At 33.3% G+C, this 16148-nt stretch overlaps 1 protein-coding gene across 12 annotated transcripts in view; it reads left to right on the forward strand.

The window, feature by feature from the left end:
• heph (polypyrimidine tract-binding protein 1 heph) overlaps positions 1–16144 on the forward strand; it is a 128306-nt gene extending 112162 nt beyond the window's left edge. For 9 of the 12 annotated variants that reach the window (XM_081979217.1, XM_081979219.1, XM_081979226.1 and 6 more), the window contains 9 exons: positions 4873–5061; positions 5120–5171; positions 5228–5542; positions 7728–7942; positions 8791–8824; positions 9417–9509; positions 9567–9708; positions 9766–9918; positions 10041–16144. In XM_081979217.1, coding sequence (XP_081835343.1) covers positions 4873–5061; positions 5120–5171; positions 5228–5542; positions 7728–7942; positions 8791–8824; positions 9417–9509; positions 9567–9708; positions 9766–9918; positions 10041–10173 — 1326 coding nt within the window. In that variant the 3' untranslated portion in view covers positions 10174–16144. Of the gene's footprint in view, positions 1–4872; positions 5062–5119; positions 5172–5227; positions 5543–7727; positions 7943–8790; positions 8825–9416; positions 9510–9566; positions 9709–9765; positions 9924–10040 lie in introns of those variants that run through there. The other 3 variants (XM_081979218.1, XM_081979220.1, XM_081979223.1) reach the window with 2 other exon arrangements.
• Positions 16145–16148: the final 4 nt, after the last annotated feature.

Here is a 16148-nt window from a genome sequence, read left to right on the forward strand (position 1 = left end):
AAAATCCAAGTGATATTTTCTAAACTACATGTGTAAATGGTGTAGATTTTAGGAGTACTCATGACCAATTCAAGGATTTGCAGTAGGTATTACGATTTTTCACTACTTTTACTACTTTTTTTTCTCTATAGTTAGTACTCTAAACTCTACAATTTTCAAAAAACATTTAGAGTTTTAAATAATGAAGTAGGTAATTAAGTACATAGGTACTTATAAGAATATTTTTCTAATTTTGGCATATAAAGTGACACTTCAAAACTGATTAGAGTGACAAAACATTTACTAGTAAATATGTACTATATTTACCTTTATGTAACTAGTTACATAAAGTATCACTTTATGTAACTAGTTATGAAAAGTTTATTTCATCACTCCCTGTTTTTATGCATTTCCGTAGAAACATATGGGCGACATCCATCATAACATGTCGTTGTCACTGTTTATACAAGGTGCTATGAAAGTGAATATTTGTGTTAAATCACTTTAAAAGATGGTTTTTACCGCTTTTTGGTCAAAATTAGAAAAAATTATGTATGCAACACGTTTCGAAAATGTCTTATTGTGTAACTCATTCAAATTGTAGGACCTCGCTGCGCTCGCCCTACAAACATTCATTCGTTACACAAAATCGATCTTTTCGTAACTGGTTACATAAATAGCTATTTTAATATCGAACCCTCAAACAAAGTTATAAAATCGTATATCATTGAATTGATCTTTATGAGTCTCTTAAAATCTAAAGTAATATACAGGATGTTAGGTTTGAATTGAAAAAGTTGACAGAACTCTGTATAATTGCTAACCTTACGCAAACTTTGAGCAAAATGAAATCAGTAGTTTAGACACCCTGTATAATAAGCGTAAAAAACGTGTATAACTCATTCATTCGGGTTAATCAGTACACTAAAAAGGACACCCTCTTAATCATCTCCTCCCGTTTGCTTAATCCAGGATCAGTGCAAGGTGTACAGGAACGATGATTAAAATGATTAAAATTCTAGGGAGTAAAACACACAGAATATTAAAAACAATTTTTCATTAACGGCTCTTCTTTAAGAGATTTAAATTTTCATTTGAAAGGAAGGCTAATTTCGCTCGCCTGTCTTGTTCCACGTAATTTCAGTCAGTTCCTAATTTATCGTTTTCATAAAAAAAATGCGGATCGTGTACATAATTCGTCGTGTTACCTTTCAGAAGTTTTCGACCTGTGTAAGTACAGTATAAAGCCGATAAAGGCAGCAACTTTTATGATTGCGGCGCCCTTATAAAGACATTTACATTTTACGAGAACTAAATATTCTGTTCAGGTAGAGGAATCATAAAAATACGTACGTCGGAATGGTTCAATAAAATATAAAACATTTTAAGGAGGTAGATATTGTTCGAATTATTGTCAACTTTACACCGGTAACGACAACAAAGAAAATCGATTGAAGACTTTTTAACATTAATAAAATATTTGGGGTTGAACTACTGGCGGGGGGGTACTTTAAAATTCATTCATAAATTTTATTCAAGGTCGTTTTGCGTCTTGCTACGAGCTACTCCGTAACTCGTGACAGGAATCTTAAACAGCCCCAAGAACTCTGATTGATATTCAGCCGGTCCATGATAAATTTCCGACTCGAAGCAAATTGGTAATTCGGTTTGAACGGTCGAATAGACACTCGTGTTTTTTTAACCGATCTGTTTACTCTCGAAAGTGATCTGTGACACTGGTCCTACAACGCACGATCGAAAATAATCCAGGAACTTAATAAATAAACTATGAAACCACCCTCCATGTTTAGGCAGCTCTTTATAATCACCTAAAAGCACTTTCAAATCCCTCAACCGGGGGCGGCGACACAGAAACAGCACCAGATTAGGGGGGAACTACTACGGGTAGGGGATTTGCTTTGACGACCGGTTTACTGCTAATTAGTCGACAAATGACTGCTAGCCTCAAATGTGAAAGAAACACTTTAAAATTGTGAATTTAACAACACTAGATAACAATTTGCAGTAAATAGTCAAATTTGTCCACGACGTCTACAGTAGAGCTTTTTGTTTACGCATCCACTAAGTGTCAATAAAGAATTATTAAGTTTATTAATTTTTTAGAGTATGTAGTTATATTGATAAAATCTTGTTTGATCTAATTTTCTAAAGTGAAAATTAATGCTAAAGGATATAAATCGAAAAAAATAACCGTGCCAATCAAATAGGTATTTACAATAATATTTAATTAAACAATGTCCAGGCACGCGCAAGCTAATGCAAAATCGAATTAATCTCTGGCCGGGACACAAAGGCCAATCGAGTTTTAACGAACTTTCCCTTTGGAAATAGAACACGCATAATGTTCAATTAATTATCGGTACAACTTTATTACGATTGTTTCGATTTAGAGTGGGTGGGGGGGCGCTCATTATCAGTAGCGCGGTCCTAATGAGCACTGTTGGAAATCCCACATGGAAGTCCGGGGCCGTATTGTTTCCACGGTTGCGGTAATTTCTATGGCCTGCAAAACTGATATTTGCGTTATCGATTCGTCGATTTTATGTAAATAAATTTGATGGCGTGGTTTGTTAACTTGGAAGACCCGAAATCGGACTAATTCGGCTTCGTTATTAATCCTCATTACGGTATTAAGGGAGCTGGCGTACTGGCAGCCGGCTTTCCTCCCCGTTTAATTATTATTCCCGACGATGAATTAATTCGACCGAATAAAGGGAATTATTTATTGGCGATATTTCGACACCCTCGATAATGCGATCATTTTGCCTTGCCCTTAGTCCTTTGATAGGGTTCAGTGACGTTCGATTAGTATTTACACTTAATGACGTGCAAAGGGTGATTAAGTTATTGAAGCGACAATTCTTAAATTAACGTCACAATTATATCATTGACGTGATTACTAATCATCAAGAATAAGTTTCAAATCAACTATTTTTTTAAATTTAGGAAGTAAAATTGTCTTGACATCTTGTGGTAATAAAATTTCTACTAAAGACTGTTTACTGGAACAGTTTACTACCTTCTACATACTGATATCTAATCTTGCGCTTATTAGTACGTCAGTTTACTAATGCATCCTAACATCAACGTTAATAATAATTTTAGTTTACGATCTCGTCGCTCTATATCCGTGTTACCTACATATTACCCAAAGCAGCGCGGACCAGTTTTATGTCCCTTGAAAGAATAATGAGGAGATATAGAGTAATAAAAGTTTTTTTAAGCTCGTTTCTTCTCCTTCCTCCCTAACCCCATTTATATTCCGTAATGGTGTCAGGTGTGTGTGAAGGACCTAATGTAGTACAAGCTTTCATGCTTACTTATGTTTTAATTGCTTTTTGATGTCATTTCTATTCAGAAAGTTTTTGGTTGATATTGACTACCATTTTCATACCGAGAAAAAAATAACTTGTTTACGCCAAATTGCCTAGTGCCCCACTCGGTAACTATCCCAAAGGGACATCCCAATGTTTCGGCGTTTTGATTGTACGCGTTTCGAAGGGTAATAACCCGGAGAAAAGGAAAACTTTTCTTCTCTGGGCGATTGTCTAGAACCAGCCTAAAGAAAGTAATAAACTAAATAAAGGACATTTCTTTTATGAATGAATTTTATGATTTTAAATATTTAATGAATGTTAAAAGGTTTAGGTTTGTGGAAGTTTTCATATTGACTTATATTTTTGATTTATTCAAAATAGTAGTTAAACATCCAGACGGTTGTTTGTTACATGGCTTATTGAAGGAAACACAATTAGTCCCGGCCACTTAAACCAAGAACTTTGACAGGAAACTTCAGCGACAATTAGTAAATTTGAGGCGGACCGCGTGCATTCAAAGTTGTAACCGAAACTTTCTGATTGTTATTAGCAAACTGTTATTGAGTCTTGAATTAAATTATTATTTAGTGATTATATAAAGTAGGAATGTTGACGATTTGCATAAACTAGGAAATTGAAATTGGGTTTGTATACTCAGAACATATATTTATATTTGGGCTTGTTTACGACTGGATTTGCCAACACCGTTAAACAGGCACATTCGGGATATACGGGCAAAGTTTACCGCAAACATATTCCAGTAAGATTGGTGATAGCATCGGTGCTAACTTGTTCTCGGCAATTTCGATTCCCCATAAATTATCCCATTAGAAGTTTGAGGGTGTGCATAAATGTCTTGTTATCGCGCTTTACCAACTTATCTCAACTAGTTGTAATCGAGTTGTACCTACTTTTTTAAGGTTTTAATGACTCTAGAATTTTAGAACAAAAAAACACCTGACCATTTAATTTTGATACTCCTTCATTAAAGTTTCAAGCTTCAGAAATAAAACAGTCAAGATTAACAAACCCCTCTCCCTGGCGACTATACAAAAAGATGATTCTTCATCCGGTCAAAAAAGGGGGGTAAACTTGTTCCCTCGTTTATGAAAATCTCGCGCAATTAGCGCGGGTTGATGAGGTTTCGTGCTTTTGTTGGCTCACTTTTTTTTGCCACCCCCCCCCCCACGACATGATATTACAAAAACGCTAAACGACTTCGTCGACTATAAACGTTCAACTTTGATGGTCCGCGAATTCAATTAGCGAAGTTTTTTCATTCTTCTTCCGTTTTAATGAAAAAAAAAACAAGATTTTTGACGAGTCGCGTGCACGAGAACAACCCCCCTCGTTTTCGAATATTAAGCGTCGTTCAGAAGGGGAGAAACAATGTTCTTTTGTTTTAGCAAAAAAATGGTATACATGTACCTTAATCGTCCTGTGTGTGTTTTTTGCGTGGTAATTTAGTATTAGGATGATGCCTAATTAGCCGAAACACTTGCAGTCACTTTTTATTTTAGTAAAATGGTTCTTTTGACAAAGTATTTTTTTGCAGAACGCATCGGCGCAGGCGGCTTTGCAAGCGGCACAAGTGCACGCTCTCACGACCAACTCGGTAACCCCGTCGGGCACCCCCACGACCCCATTGACCAACGGTCAAGACATACAGGGTGGACCAAACACGGTGCTCAGGGTTATTGTCGAACACATGATCTACCCTATTAGCTTGGACATTTTATATTTGGTATGTCTGGTTTTTCTTACATCCAAAATATACTCTACTCTACAATTGTTGCCTGCAGATATTCCACCGGTACGGACGAGTCCTGAAAATAGTGACATTCACAAAAAACAGTGAGTATTAGATTGAGTCATTAAACATTTTGTAACCACTATCTAAAACCATCTAGACTCATTCCAAGCGCTGATCCAATATCCGGACAAGGAATCTGCGCAAGCGGCCAAACAAGCTTTAGATGGTCAAAACGTCTACAACAGCTGTTGCACGCTGCGCATTGACTACTCAAAAATGTCTTCCCTAAATGTGAAGTACAACAATGACAAATCCAGGGATTACACGAACCCCAGCTTGCCTAGCGGGGACAGCACCGACAATCAGCTAGCCCTCACTGGCGGGCTGGCGGGTGGTTTGGGCGCTGATATTTTATTGCTGGCCGCCCAACCTAGATTAGCCAGAGAACGTTTGGCGGGTGAGGTTTTTCTCGGTGAGGCACTACAAAGACATTAGTATACAGTGAGCGCCAATACTAGGGAATAAATTCGTTTAAAAACCACGAAATATTTTTTCCTACAGGATTTTTCGATGCGATGGTATCTAAAAATAATATAATAATTGAATCGTCTTTGATATACTTTAGCAGAAATTAAAAAAATCACTTTGAAAACTTCACGTTTTAACTAAAGCAGAGTTTGACAGTTATTACAGTTCTAAAAATTAAGAAAAATATTGGTTTGGCAACATTGCAAAGTTTTGATTAAAATTTAGAAAAAAGTGTCAATTTGGCAACGTTGCACAAATTCTTGAAAAATTAGGAAAAATATTGTTTTGGCAACATTGCAAAGTTTTGATTAAAAATAAAAAAATTTGTCAATTTGGCAACATTGCACAAATTTGTGAAAAATATTGTTTTGGCAACATTGCAAAGTTTTGATTAAAAATTAAAAAATTTGTCAATTTGGCAACGTTGCACCAATTTGTCAAAAAATATTGTTTTGGCAACATTGTAAAGTTTTGATTAAAATTTAGAAAAAAGTGTCAATTTGGCAACGTTGCACAAATTTGTGAAAAATTAAGAAAAATATTGTTTTGGCAACATTGCAAAGTTTTGATTAAAATTTAGAAAAAAGTGTCAATTTGGCAACGTTGCACAAATTTGTGAAAAATTAAGAAAAATATTGTTTTGGCAACATTGCAAAGTTTTGATTAAAAATTAAAAAAATTGTCAATTTGGCAACGTTGCACAAATTTGTGAAAAATATTGGTTTGGCAACATTGCAAAGTTTTGATTAAAAATAAAAAATTTTGTCAATTTGGCAACGTTGCACAAATTTGTGAAAAATATTGGTTTGGCAACATTGCAAAGTTTTTATTAAAATTTAGAAAAAAGTGTCAATTTGGCAGCGTTGATTTCAAGTGACGGTTTTAGGTGACCATTGAAAAACCTGCCCACTAAGCTAAAAAGTCTTTGACACTTTAACAGAAATTAAAATTATATTTCTTGATAACTACACGTTCTGACTGAAACAAAGAACGATTTCCGTCAAGAAACTATATTGATAACAATGGCAAACAGTTTAACTTAATACAATCCTGGATTTTTTTAGTGTGTCACTTAATTCGACTACAAGTAATCAAATTACTCGTTTTAAATACTACTTTTTTTCAGGAAGTGAAATTGGTTAAACGTACTATTAATTAAGTAACTTTGAATATGCCATTACTCTAAGTCATTCATTGCACTCAGTGACTGCAAAGTAATTCAAATAAATAACTTAGCTTTAACAGCTAAAAAGTAAAGTATAATTGAATTACTTATTGTTTGCCTACTTTACTTACTTTCCTAAATAAGTATTTTAAATTTTAGTTAATAAGTAAGAGAGAAAGAATTTCTTGATCAAAGTATACCATAGGGAACGTGCAATTCAACGATGTATTGTTTTTAAATGTAGTGTCCTGCGTTGAGACGAAAAATTTACTAAAACTCTTCAAAATACCTTTAATACAGTATGAGATATGCAAAGAACAGAACCGATCACAGACAGATAATGCGGGAACGCATTAAAAATTAAAAAAAAAAGGCAAATACTACTGTCAATGTGATCATATATCTCTCACAAACCATTCATCAAAATTTTGACAGTTATACAGGGTGGTCCAGTTTCCATGGCGGAAACTTCAGAGAGCGATAGAGAATCGAAAAATAATATGAGTTTGCATTATAAACTTAATAAAAATTTTTAAATTTGAATTTTTTATTTACTCTAAGTTTGAGCTAAATATCCCTAAAACTGTAAGAACTATAAAGCAAAAACTAAAAAACTTTAACCCCCTGTATTTCTTTAGCGAAGCTTTACTCGAATATAGTTTATAATGCAAACTCATATTATTTTTCGATTCTCTATCGCTCTCTGAATTTTCCGCCATGGAAACTGAACCACCCTGTATTATACTGGACAAAATATTTTCAATTGACAAACATTCCTTGAGTTTTAAACGAATTTATTCTATAGAAATGTCGCTCACTATTTTTGCTGGCGTATACCTACTTATTTACCTTGTAAAACATTGAAAGAAAGAAAGTTGGAAGCATATGCGCGAGCACATATTAGTGTCTTTGAGGCACTTCCACACATACAAAAATAAAATAGGTTTAATTTTGAATTCTTAAGATTCTATATTGGCTGGGGCCCCTGGGGTATTAAATGGACCGTTCGTTCACGGAGTGGGGTCCCCTTTGGGGGCACCTTACGGAGGCGGAGTAGCTGGAGCTCTGCCAGGTCTAGGCGGTTTTGCTGCTTTAAGTCAGACTTCTGGGCTTCGTGGTTTAACCGCCCCTGGCTTAAATATGGCTACTGTGCTTCTAGTTAGCAACTTGAATGAGGAGGTCAGTATCCACTGATATAAGGATTTTTTGAGATTAGAATTTAATATGTGACTGGTTGACTCAAGTGTTTTTCAAATAGTATTTTTTTAAGTAGAGGAATGATGCTGCTCACGTTTCGTCATAAACAGTGGTGTACGTTTTTGGCAGTAGATAGATAAATCATTATATTGAGACGTTGCTCTATTGCAGCTTGACTTTCTTTAATCCTGTTTAATGTCAACGTTTTTAGGGGAAAATATGGTTATGAATATAAATAACTAAACTAGAAATGTCAAAAACACAATTTGTTGTAGTTTTTCTCCCATTTTCCGTAACTGTTTTAACCAAAAACCCCTACTAAATCCGTGCTCGTTTAACGAGCTGTTTTCTTCAGTTTACTACTAAACCAATAACCGGAATGTAACATAGTATTCGACACCTCATTAAGCTGATTAGTGGGAGGTGTAAATAGTATTGAATCATTGCAGTCATCGGCTTTTCCTTAGCCTTGCGTTAGGAGGATTTACGTAAATATTGTTAAACACTTTCCAACAGGCCAGTTTATTTTCACCAAAGCGTTTTCTTGTCTGAAATCACAAATGTGGAAACGCGATGTTTATGAAATAATTAGTGACCTTTAGACAACATTCTGTGCATTTAGACGGATTGTCAATTGGTCTACCATTATTTCAGTAAAGCCGTATAAAATAATTTAATAATTAATATAGCAAATACTGATGCCTATAATATGTACGATATCTAATAAGCTGTTTTTCTTTTTTTACATTTGCTGCCTCTCCGGCGGCAAAAATATACCGCCTACCTCTCTGTGCCACGTCACATCCTCCTGTCATCTTTCTCTATCGTAGATGGTCACGCCTGACGCTCTCTTTACACTATTTGGTATGTTTTCATACTTAATTATATCGTTATTCATTTTTATAGATTGACAATTAAAAAATTATCAGCATGTGCATTTTTTCTATTTAGACTGTGATATAAGGCCAATCATGCTGCTGGTTTTTTTGTCCGAAGTTTAATTTACTTTATACCGCTTAACCGAAAAGTAAATCACGCTTCGGGCATTATCATTTTTGTACTGTTTCTATTTATTCGTATTTATTTTGTTTTGTGTCGTTTTATTTCTATTAAAAAAGCTTACTGCTTAGATTCATCATTGACCGTTTTTAATTTCTCTAGTATGTGTCTCTGTACTTTTCTCTTAATTTTACTTTCGTATAGTAGCGTTTTAATTTAAAATTTTTAATTACTTAAGTTTGCATGATTCTATTATGTTTTAATAACTGGTTACACATTTGTGTGATGGCCTTGATTGGGTCTGCTTATCCAAAAGAAACTATTTTTTACTTTTAGTTAATTACTTACGTAGCCTGTATAGTTTGGTTATGATTTAAACGCAGCAGCTCCGCGATTATTTTCGAATGATTTTCTTTGTCTAAGTTTAAACATGTCAATTAACCCGAACATGTTTTAGGCGTATACGGAGATGTGCAACGAGTGAAAATTTTGTACAACAAAAAGGATTCAGCCTTAGTTCAGTTAGCTGAACCCCACCAAGCTCATTTAGGTAAGCTACTAGTTTATTAAATTGATAATTTAAAAAAGTGTAACTTTTTAATGGCAGCCATCACCCACATGGACAAATTAAAAGTGTTCGGGAAGAACATCCGGGTGATGTTGAGCAAGCACCAATCAGTCCAAATGCCCAAAGAAGGTCAACCGGACGCAGGCCTAACAAAAGATTACACTCAAAGTCCTTTACACAGGTATGTCAAGTGATTTGACCTGAAGATGTAGGTCAGGTCGAAACTTTTTGTTTTCAGGTTCAAAAAACCGGGATCGAAAAATTATCAAAACATCTATCCGCCTTCGGCCACGTTGCATTTGAGCAACATCCCGGCTACTGTTAATGAAGAAGATATCAAAAAGGCGTTTACGGACAACGGATTTACTGTCAAAGCGTTCAAATTTTTCCCGTAAGTTTTCTCGTAATGTCTGTAATTTTGCATTTCAAAGTTGCACAAATTTAGTAGTAACAAAGCAGAATCCTTCTAACAAATTGAATTCGGATTAAACTGTTTTTGATGGACAATTTCAGAAAAGACAAAAAAATGGCCCTAATCCAACTGCCGAGCGTTGAAGAAGCGGTGGTGGCGCTAATCAAGATGCACAACTACCAACTGTCCGAATCGAATCATTTGCGGGTCTCGTTTTCGAAATCGAGTATATAATAAGGCCTAAATTGAGTCCGATGAACAGTATTCATTCCATTTTTAAGCCCAGTCCGCATGGTAGCTATAATCCGGACGTTTTCGATACGTCCCAAAATAACAAGAACAAAAAGAAAAATGGCGCGCGCTTACTATTTATTTTCGTATGTATACTGAATCGTTGCAAACGAAACGGTTTTTTTTTTGTTAAACTTTTTTAGACTGTTATTTGGCAGGTTTTTTTTATTTTTTCGTTTGAACAAGAAGTGAAAGATCAACCTAAACTGGTGCATTTTTTTAGATAAAAAATTTTAGATAGCTCTTAGAGATTCTGACTCGTTTTCGTTGAACTTTCGCTCTTCATTTAACTGATACAGTATATCATATAGAGTTACGTTTGTTCTACGTACTACTAGTAGAACTAAAGATTTATTTATCATATCGGTTTAGTAGCTATTTTACGTACTAGTGAAAATAATATATTTTCTTACTCCTGTTTTTTTTTGTACAACGGCATTTAAGTAATTTGATCGATGTCTTTTCGCACAGTATTACTCACGACTATTTATTTCCGGAGCTATCTGGAAACAAAACGTCTTCGCGATGTTATTTTTTTTGTGAATTTTATAATATTATTAAAGCAATTATTATACAGAGAGACAGTTTAACTCTTGTTAAAAGCGTGCAAGCTGCTAGGTTAATTCATGATGATGTGCAATATAAAATATTATTATTAATAATTAATACGTTGCTCGTGTTTTGGTTGGCGAGTTGTTTACAGTCACATTCGATTTTTCTGAGATTTAATTACTCCTTTTTTAGGAGTTAAAGGCGACGTTTTTGTTTCTATATGTTTGTCTGAGGGTCACTTTAGAATAAATTTATCCGGAGGTGAAAGTACCGACCCTAAGACAAGAAGTAGATCAAAGTATTGTTATTCCAGGTATATTAGGGAAAAGGTCAAAACTTCTACTTAAACCACATTAGTCATTTCCAAGTTATTTACAGGGTGTCCAAGTATAATACAGAGTTGGTTAAATGGAAGCAAAGTTGCGCAATTTCAATCTTATACAATTTTAACATTTAAAAAATGCAATCCTGTATTGCAGATTTTGAGAATGCTGTTTTTTCTGATTTAAATGACGTACTTCTCTCATTTCTTGAATGTTGAAGAATTTGCTGAATTACTAGATCTGTTCGCAGAGGCAATTCCTGACTGGTTTCCAACTCAGAAACTGTAAATGTCAAGTTTCATTGGTTGAATGCTCACGTGACTATGACGTCTACAGGAACTTTTAAGGCTCTTTTAACAGGCATAATTTTTATATTCGACGTTTCTTCTTTGCAGAACCATAATCCAACTCATTTTTTAAAAACGGTTCTAATTTTTTGATACTAAATTCTGAAACCCTATTTATAAACTTTTTTCTTGGTATTGAAACAAAATTTGATTTTTTCAACTTATTTTTAGTTTAAATTAAAAATAACCACCTAAACTATTTATTGGCATAGGCAATTTTTAATTTAAAAAAGAATAAATCATAATTTTCAGATCCATAATAGGACAATTCTTAAGTTAAAAAACAGAGTAAAACACATTTAAACCATAAAGTGACATATCGATGAATTCGGAATAAAAAAGGCTTTCAGAATCTGATAATAAAAAGTAAGGACTGTATTTAAGAAAAATGAGGTTGATGATGGTTATATCACTTTAAAAGGCTTTAAAAGTTTTTGTTAAGATGAATTAGTTTTGATCTATGTCCAATAATAACGTCACACAAAAAATAAAATGTAAAATCAAAAAATTACCTTTTTTGAAAATATCTCAACTGAAAAAAATGTAGACGATTTCTAAATGTCATTTTATTAAATCCATTACACAATTTTTCTCAGATTAAACCTGAGTCTCTAACTGTTTTTAAGATTCGAGTAGAATGTTCATTTGTACTAAACAGTTCCCTATTTCCTACTAACTATTGTGTAAAAACCTAGTTTAGATTTTTTTAATAGAAGAGAAGAGAAAGCACATCTAGAAAGTTCTACAAAGTAATTTTCTTACATCCAGGTATACTAAATAATAGTTACTTGACAGAGAACACTGTATTTCTGTTTCTTCTGACTTGTGGACAATGGATGGATCTATTTCTCTGATTACTAGTTGGAGATTCTCTCTACAAACAGGCCTACTAACTACCTGGTGATGATGATTGTTATTTTTTCTTCTCTATTAATATAAAAATAGTAGCATTACAGAAATACATATTTTATGTATTACATTTAAAACAAAGCACTTTCAAAATTTGCTTAAACGTGACGATGTCAGGTTTTACAGGTGAAAAAGTTGCAATGACAAAGTGTGAACAAATTTGAATTATCTCATCAAATAAGCTCACAATAAAATTAAAACCTTTTTTCCTAATTTCGGATTGTTTCGAATATATCTCCGGATTTTGAGCTGATTGAGCTCCAAATTGCGCAACTTTGCCCCCATTTTAACCAATTCTATATCTCTTACCGTTGTAGGACTCTGTATAGCAAATCAATGGTAAAAAATTAACAAATACAAACCAGTAAATCAAGATGGATAAAAACTTCATAAATGACATGTGTCAGTTTATTGAAGGAGTTGTGACCTACTTTGACACGTCACAAATTTATTTCTCCATCTTTGTCAAGAATTGGTTCTTACCATTTGATTGCTTATGTGCAATTTATAAAAACAGTGACATGCATGAAAACTAAACGTCGCCTGTATTTCGGTCAGTATTTTGGTTAATGACAATGAAAAATGTGACTCTAAAACTAAATTAAGGTCTAAAAAAAAAATGATCCATGAAGAAACCTAAAGTTTAGTGATCGTACCTAAAATATGGTCCTAGTAAGTATTGTTATATAGATATATTTAAACGTGTCGCGGAGTTTTTTTTAGCGTATTCGGTAGATTTTAGCCAGTGAATCTAGTTTAGGATAATCACAGGGTGTAGCCGTACCCTAGAGATATGAATTCCGTGATGGCGAATTCATAATTTCTCTCGATACAGGCAATCGTGTTTTAAATCACATATTATATTCTAATATTAACTGAAAAATCTCGAAAAATGCTGAGATGAATCTCAATTCGCTGTGTCGTGTGTAATTCCTTTTTTTCCGCGCTTGCCTGAATCTGCTTCTGAATCTTCGCTACTTAAATAAATATAGTAATATACTCTTTCAATAATAAAAAAAAAGTGTAGCGAGTATTGTACACTGTTTACTAAGACAATCATAAATTTCATATAACTTCTAGTAAATTAAAACTGTAAAAATGAAAGCGTGATCGAAAGTTTAGCCTGTACAAACAAACTGCGTGGAGGTACTTTCATTTTCAGGTTTAATACTGTCCGGTCTTTAAAGCAGTTTATATCTTGTAGTACTACATGCAATTTCCTCCTCCCGTTTTTTGTATAATCAAAATTTTATATTTGTCGAATGACATATCACGCGAGCATGCATTTGCCAAATTCGAAGTCAATATCTACAATATTATAACTGTATGACTGTATTGTTCTTATTGAAAATATCATTTTTTTATTTCTCCTTTTTTTTTGTTCTCATGGTTATTATTAGTTTTTTTTTAAGTTTTGTTTTTTGATTCAACTCCGCCCTCGAGCGCGGAACGCTTCTCAGGTGTTCTTGAAAGTATTTATTTACGCTTTAGTCTTTATCTTTACGATTATGATTATCATTATTATTACCTACTGCATTTAATCTTCCTAGTTTACGTTACTTGATTTGTATTTTCTTCATTAAATTTTACTTTCGACAGTATTTTTTTTTGTGTTGTTTTTTTTTTTTTTTTTTTCGTTTTACGTTTCCTTCCGCGTTTGGTTGGTTCTTCTGAAAATAGATATATTTTTTAAGAACGACGATTTTTTCTTAGGTTTGTAAGTGGGTAAGCACGAACTGGCAACACTGTATGATAACGCAATCTAATGATTTGTTTGAAATATGTGAGCATTTCTCCAAAATAGAATAATTTGATTGTTTTTCAAAAAAACAAAAAAATGGCCAAGTTAGTCAGTTTTCATAAAAATTTACTGTTTTTCAACGTTTTGATCTTGGAAATTGACTAGAATGACTGCAAATGGTTCAGTAAGTAAGTTTTCCTAAAATTTGACTGTTTTCCAAATGTTTTGGCTTTGAAAACTGACTAAAATGATTGAAAATAGTCCAGCAAGTCAATTTTCATAACAATTGATTGGTTTTCAAACGTTTTGACTTTGGAAATTAACTAGAATGACGACAAATGGTCTAGTAAGTAAATGTTCATGATATTTAACTGTTTTTCAACATTTTAGCATTGAAATCTCACTGGTTCAGTGTAAATTTTCAGGAAAATTGAATTTAACCAGCGTTATCGTACAGGTTTGACCCGTCTGTCAATACAAAAGAAAGTGGAAAATTAGCCAAGAGACAAGTCAAAACCGAATTTTAAAATGTATATTTTTGATAAAATGAAATATATACATTGAATACCTGACACGAGAGAACCTGTACACCCAAACAGGTACTTTTTTATATATCTCGGCCACACAAACTTCGATACTATTCTAAATTCTATCCGCACCTTTAACCAATATAACCAAATTTAGCAACCCGGAGTTTCTACCACTATTATACGTTTTAATGTTAATAAAATGATGAGTATATTATTATAAAATAAGCTCTCTCTGTTAGGCTGTACAGGGTAAAATATTTAAATTGTAAATATGTTAATGAACTCTTCAACTTTAAACATCCAAACAAGCTTCTAAGACAAAAAAAAACACCCTCTCTGTATATAAAGTACGTACTTTCGTTTTTCGCCTATAAAGCCTCTCTAAAGTGTCAATTGTTGTTGTTTACGCGATATATTTTATAAAGAAAAAGTTGCCCGAATAGAAACTTGGGGTTGCCAAAAACGGGATTGAAACTTCACGTTGCAAAACTCTATTTTCAGAAGCATCAAGGATTTGTGATTGGTGATTGTTTAAAAATTAAAAATATAGAGTGTGTGTAATGAACTGGCGCACGCGTTTTGTGGTAACGGCCTTCGTGCCTGACCGTGGGATCAACATGAAACAAATCACTTTTTTGACTAAAAAGAAGATATTTAAAAATTAATAATAAAATATAACAACTCATAAATCGGACGAGTTTGTCTGTAAATCACGCGTATAACTATCTATATTCCCAAAAATGTACTCTAAACTAATTAAATAGTCTTAAAAGGTTAGGTAATCTTAGGGTTAATAATTGTAGAAAAACTTAGCTTAAACTATGGGCACAATTTAAATTAACCAACAAGTTTTTGAATTAAAGCACATCGCTGATTTTTATGCTTTTAAACGTTTCAACAAAGTTATAAACTCAATCTAGTTAATCTTCCTTTAATCGGGGGTTTTACACACCTCTCGGACAAATTAATCCAAACTCAAGGTTGTGTTTTATGTTTTGTTTTTCGTAACTTATAAGTACTATTACTCTGCTCACAATTTTTGCTAAAATAATAGTAGATGTTAAGAAGACGCTGCGGTCTTGATAATCGTTCATGATTAAAGGTTTTTGTAGAAATTGTGTAAAACCATTTTTCTACAAGAATCTAGCTAAAGGCAATCATACAGTATAATGTAGACGTTTACTCTTTCTATACTTTGCATTCGCCGAAAAAAACTAAATTGGCTATTTGATTCGATCGTCAGTCAATCAAATCAATCTCGGGTGCCAAGATCAGTATTAATCAGAACGGCCAGTTCAGTTGGTTTTTTTAAACAGTAAGTTATAGAACAATTACTAATTTATTGTATCGGGTAAGGTAAAAAAAAAATGATGATATATTTATTTAGTTAAAGATTGTCTATATCATGTAATCGAATACATATTATATCTACATATATCAACAACTATATATTGATTCTGAAAGTTTTAGAGTTATTCTTGGTCATTTTACAATAAAAAAAAGTTGAAATAGTGGT

This window comes from Ips typographus, linkage group LG4, assembly GCF_016097725.1.
Source record: "Ips typographus isolate SLU linkage group LG4, UJ_Ityp_2.0, whole genome shotgun sequence".
In the NCBI taxonomy this organism is placed as follows: domain Eukaryota; kingdom Metazoa; phylum Arthropoda; class Insecta; order Coleoptera; family Curculionidae; genus Ips; species Ips typographus.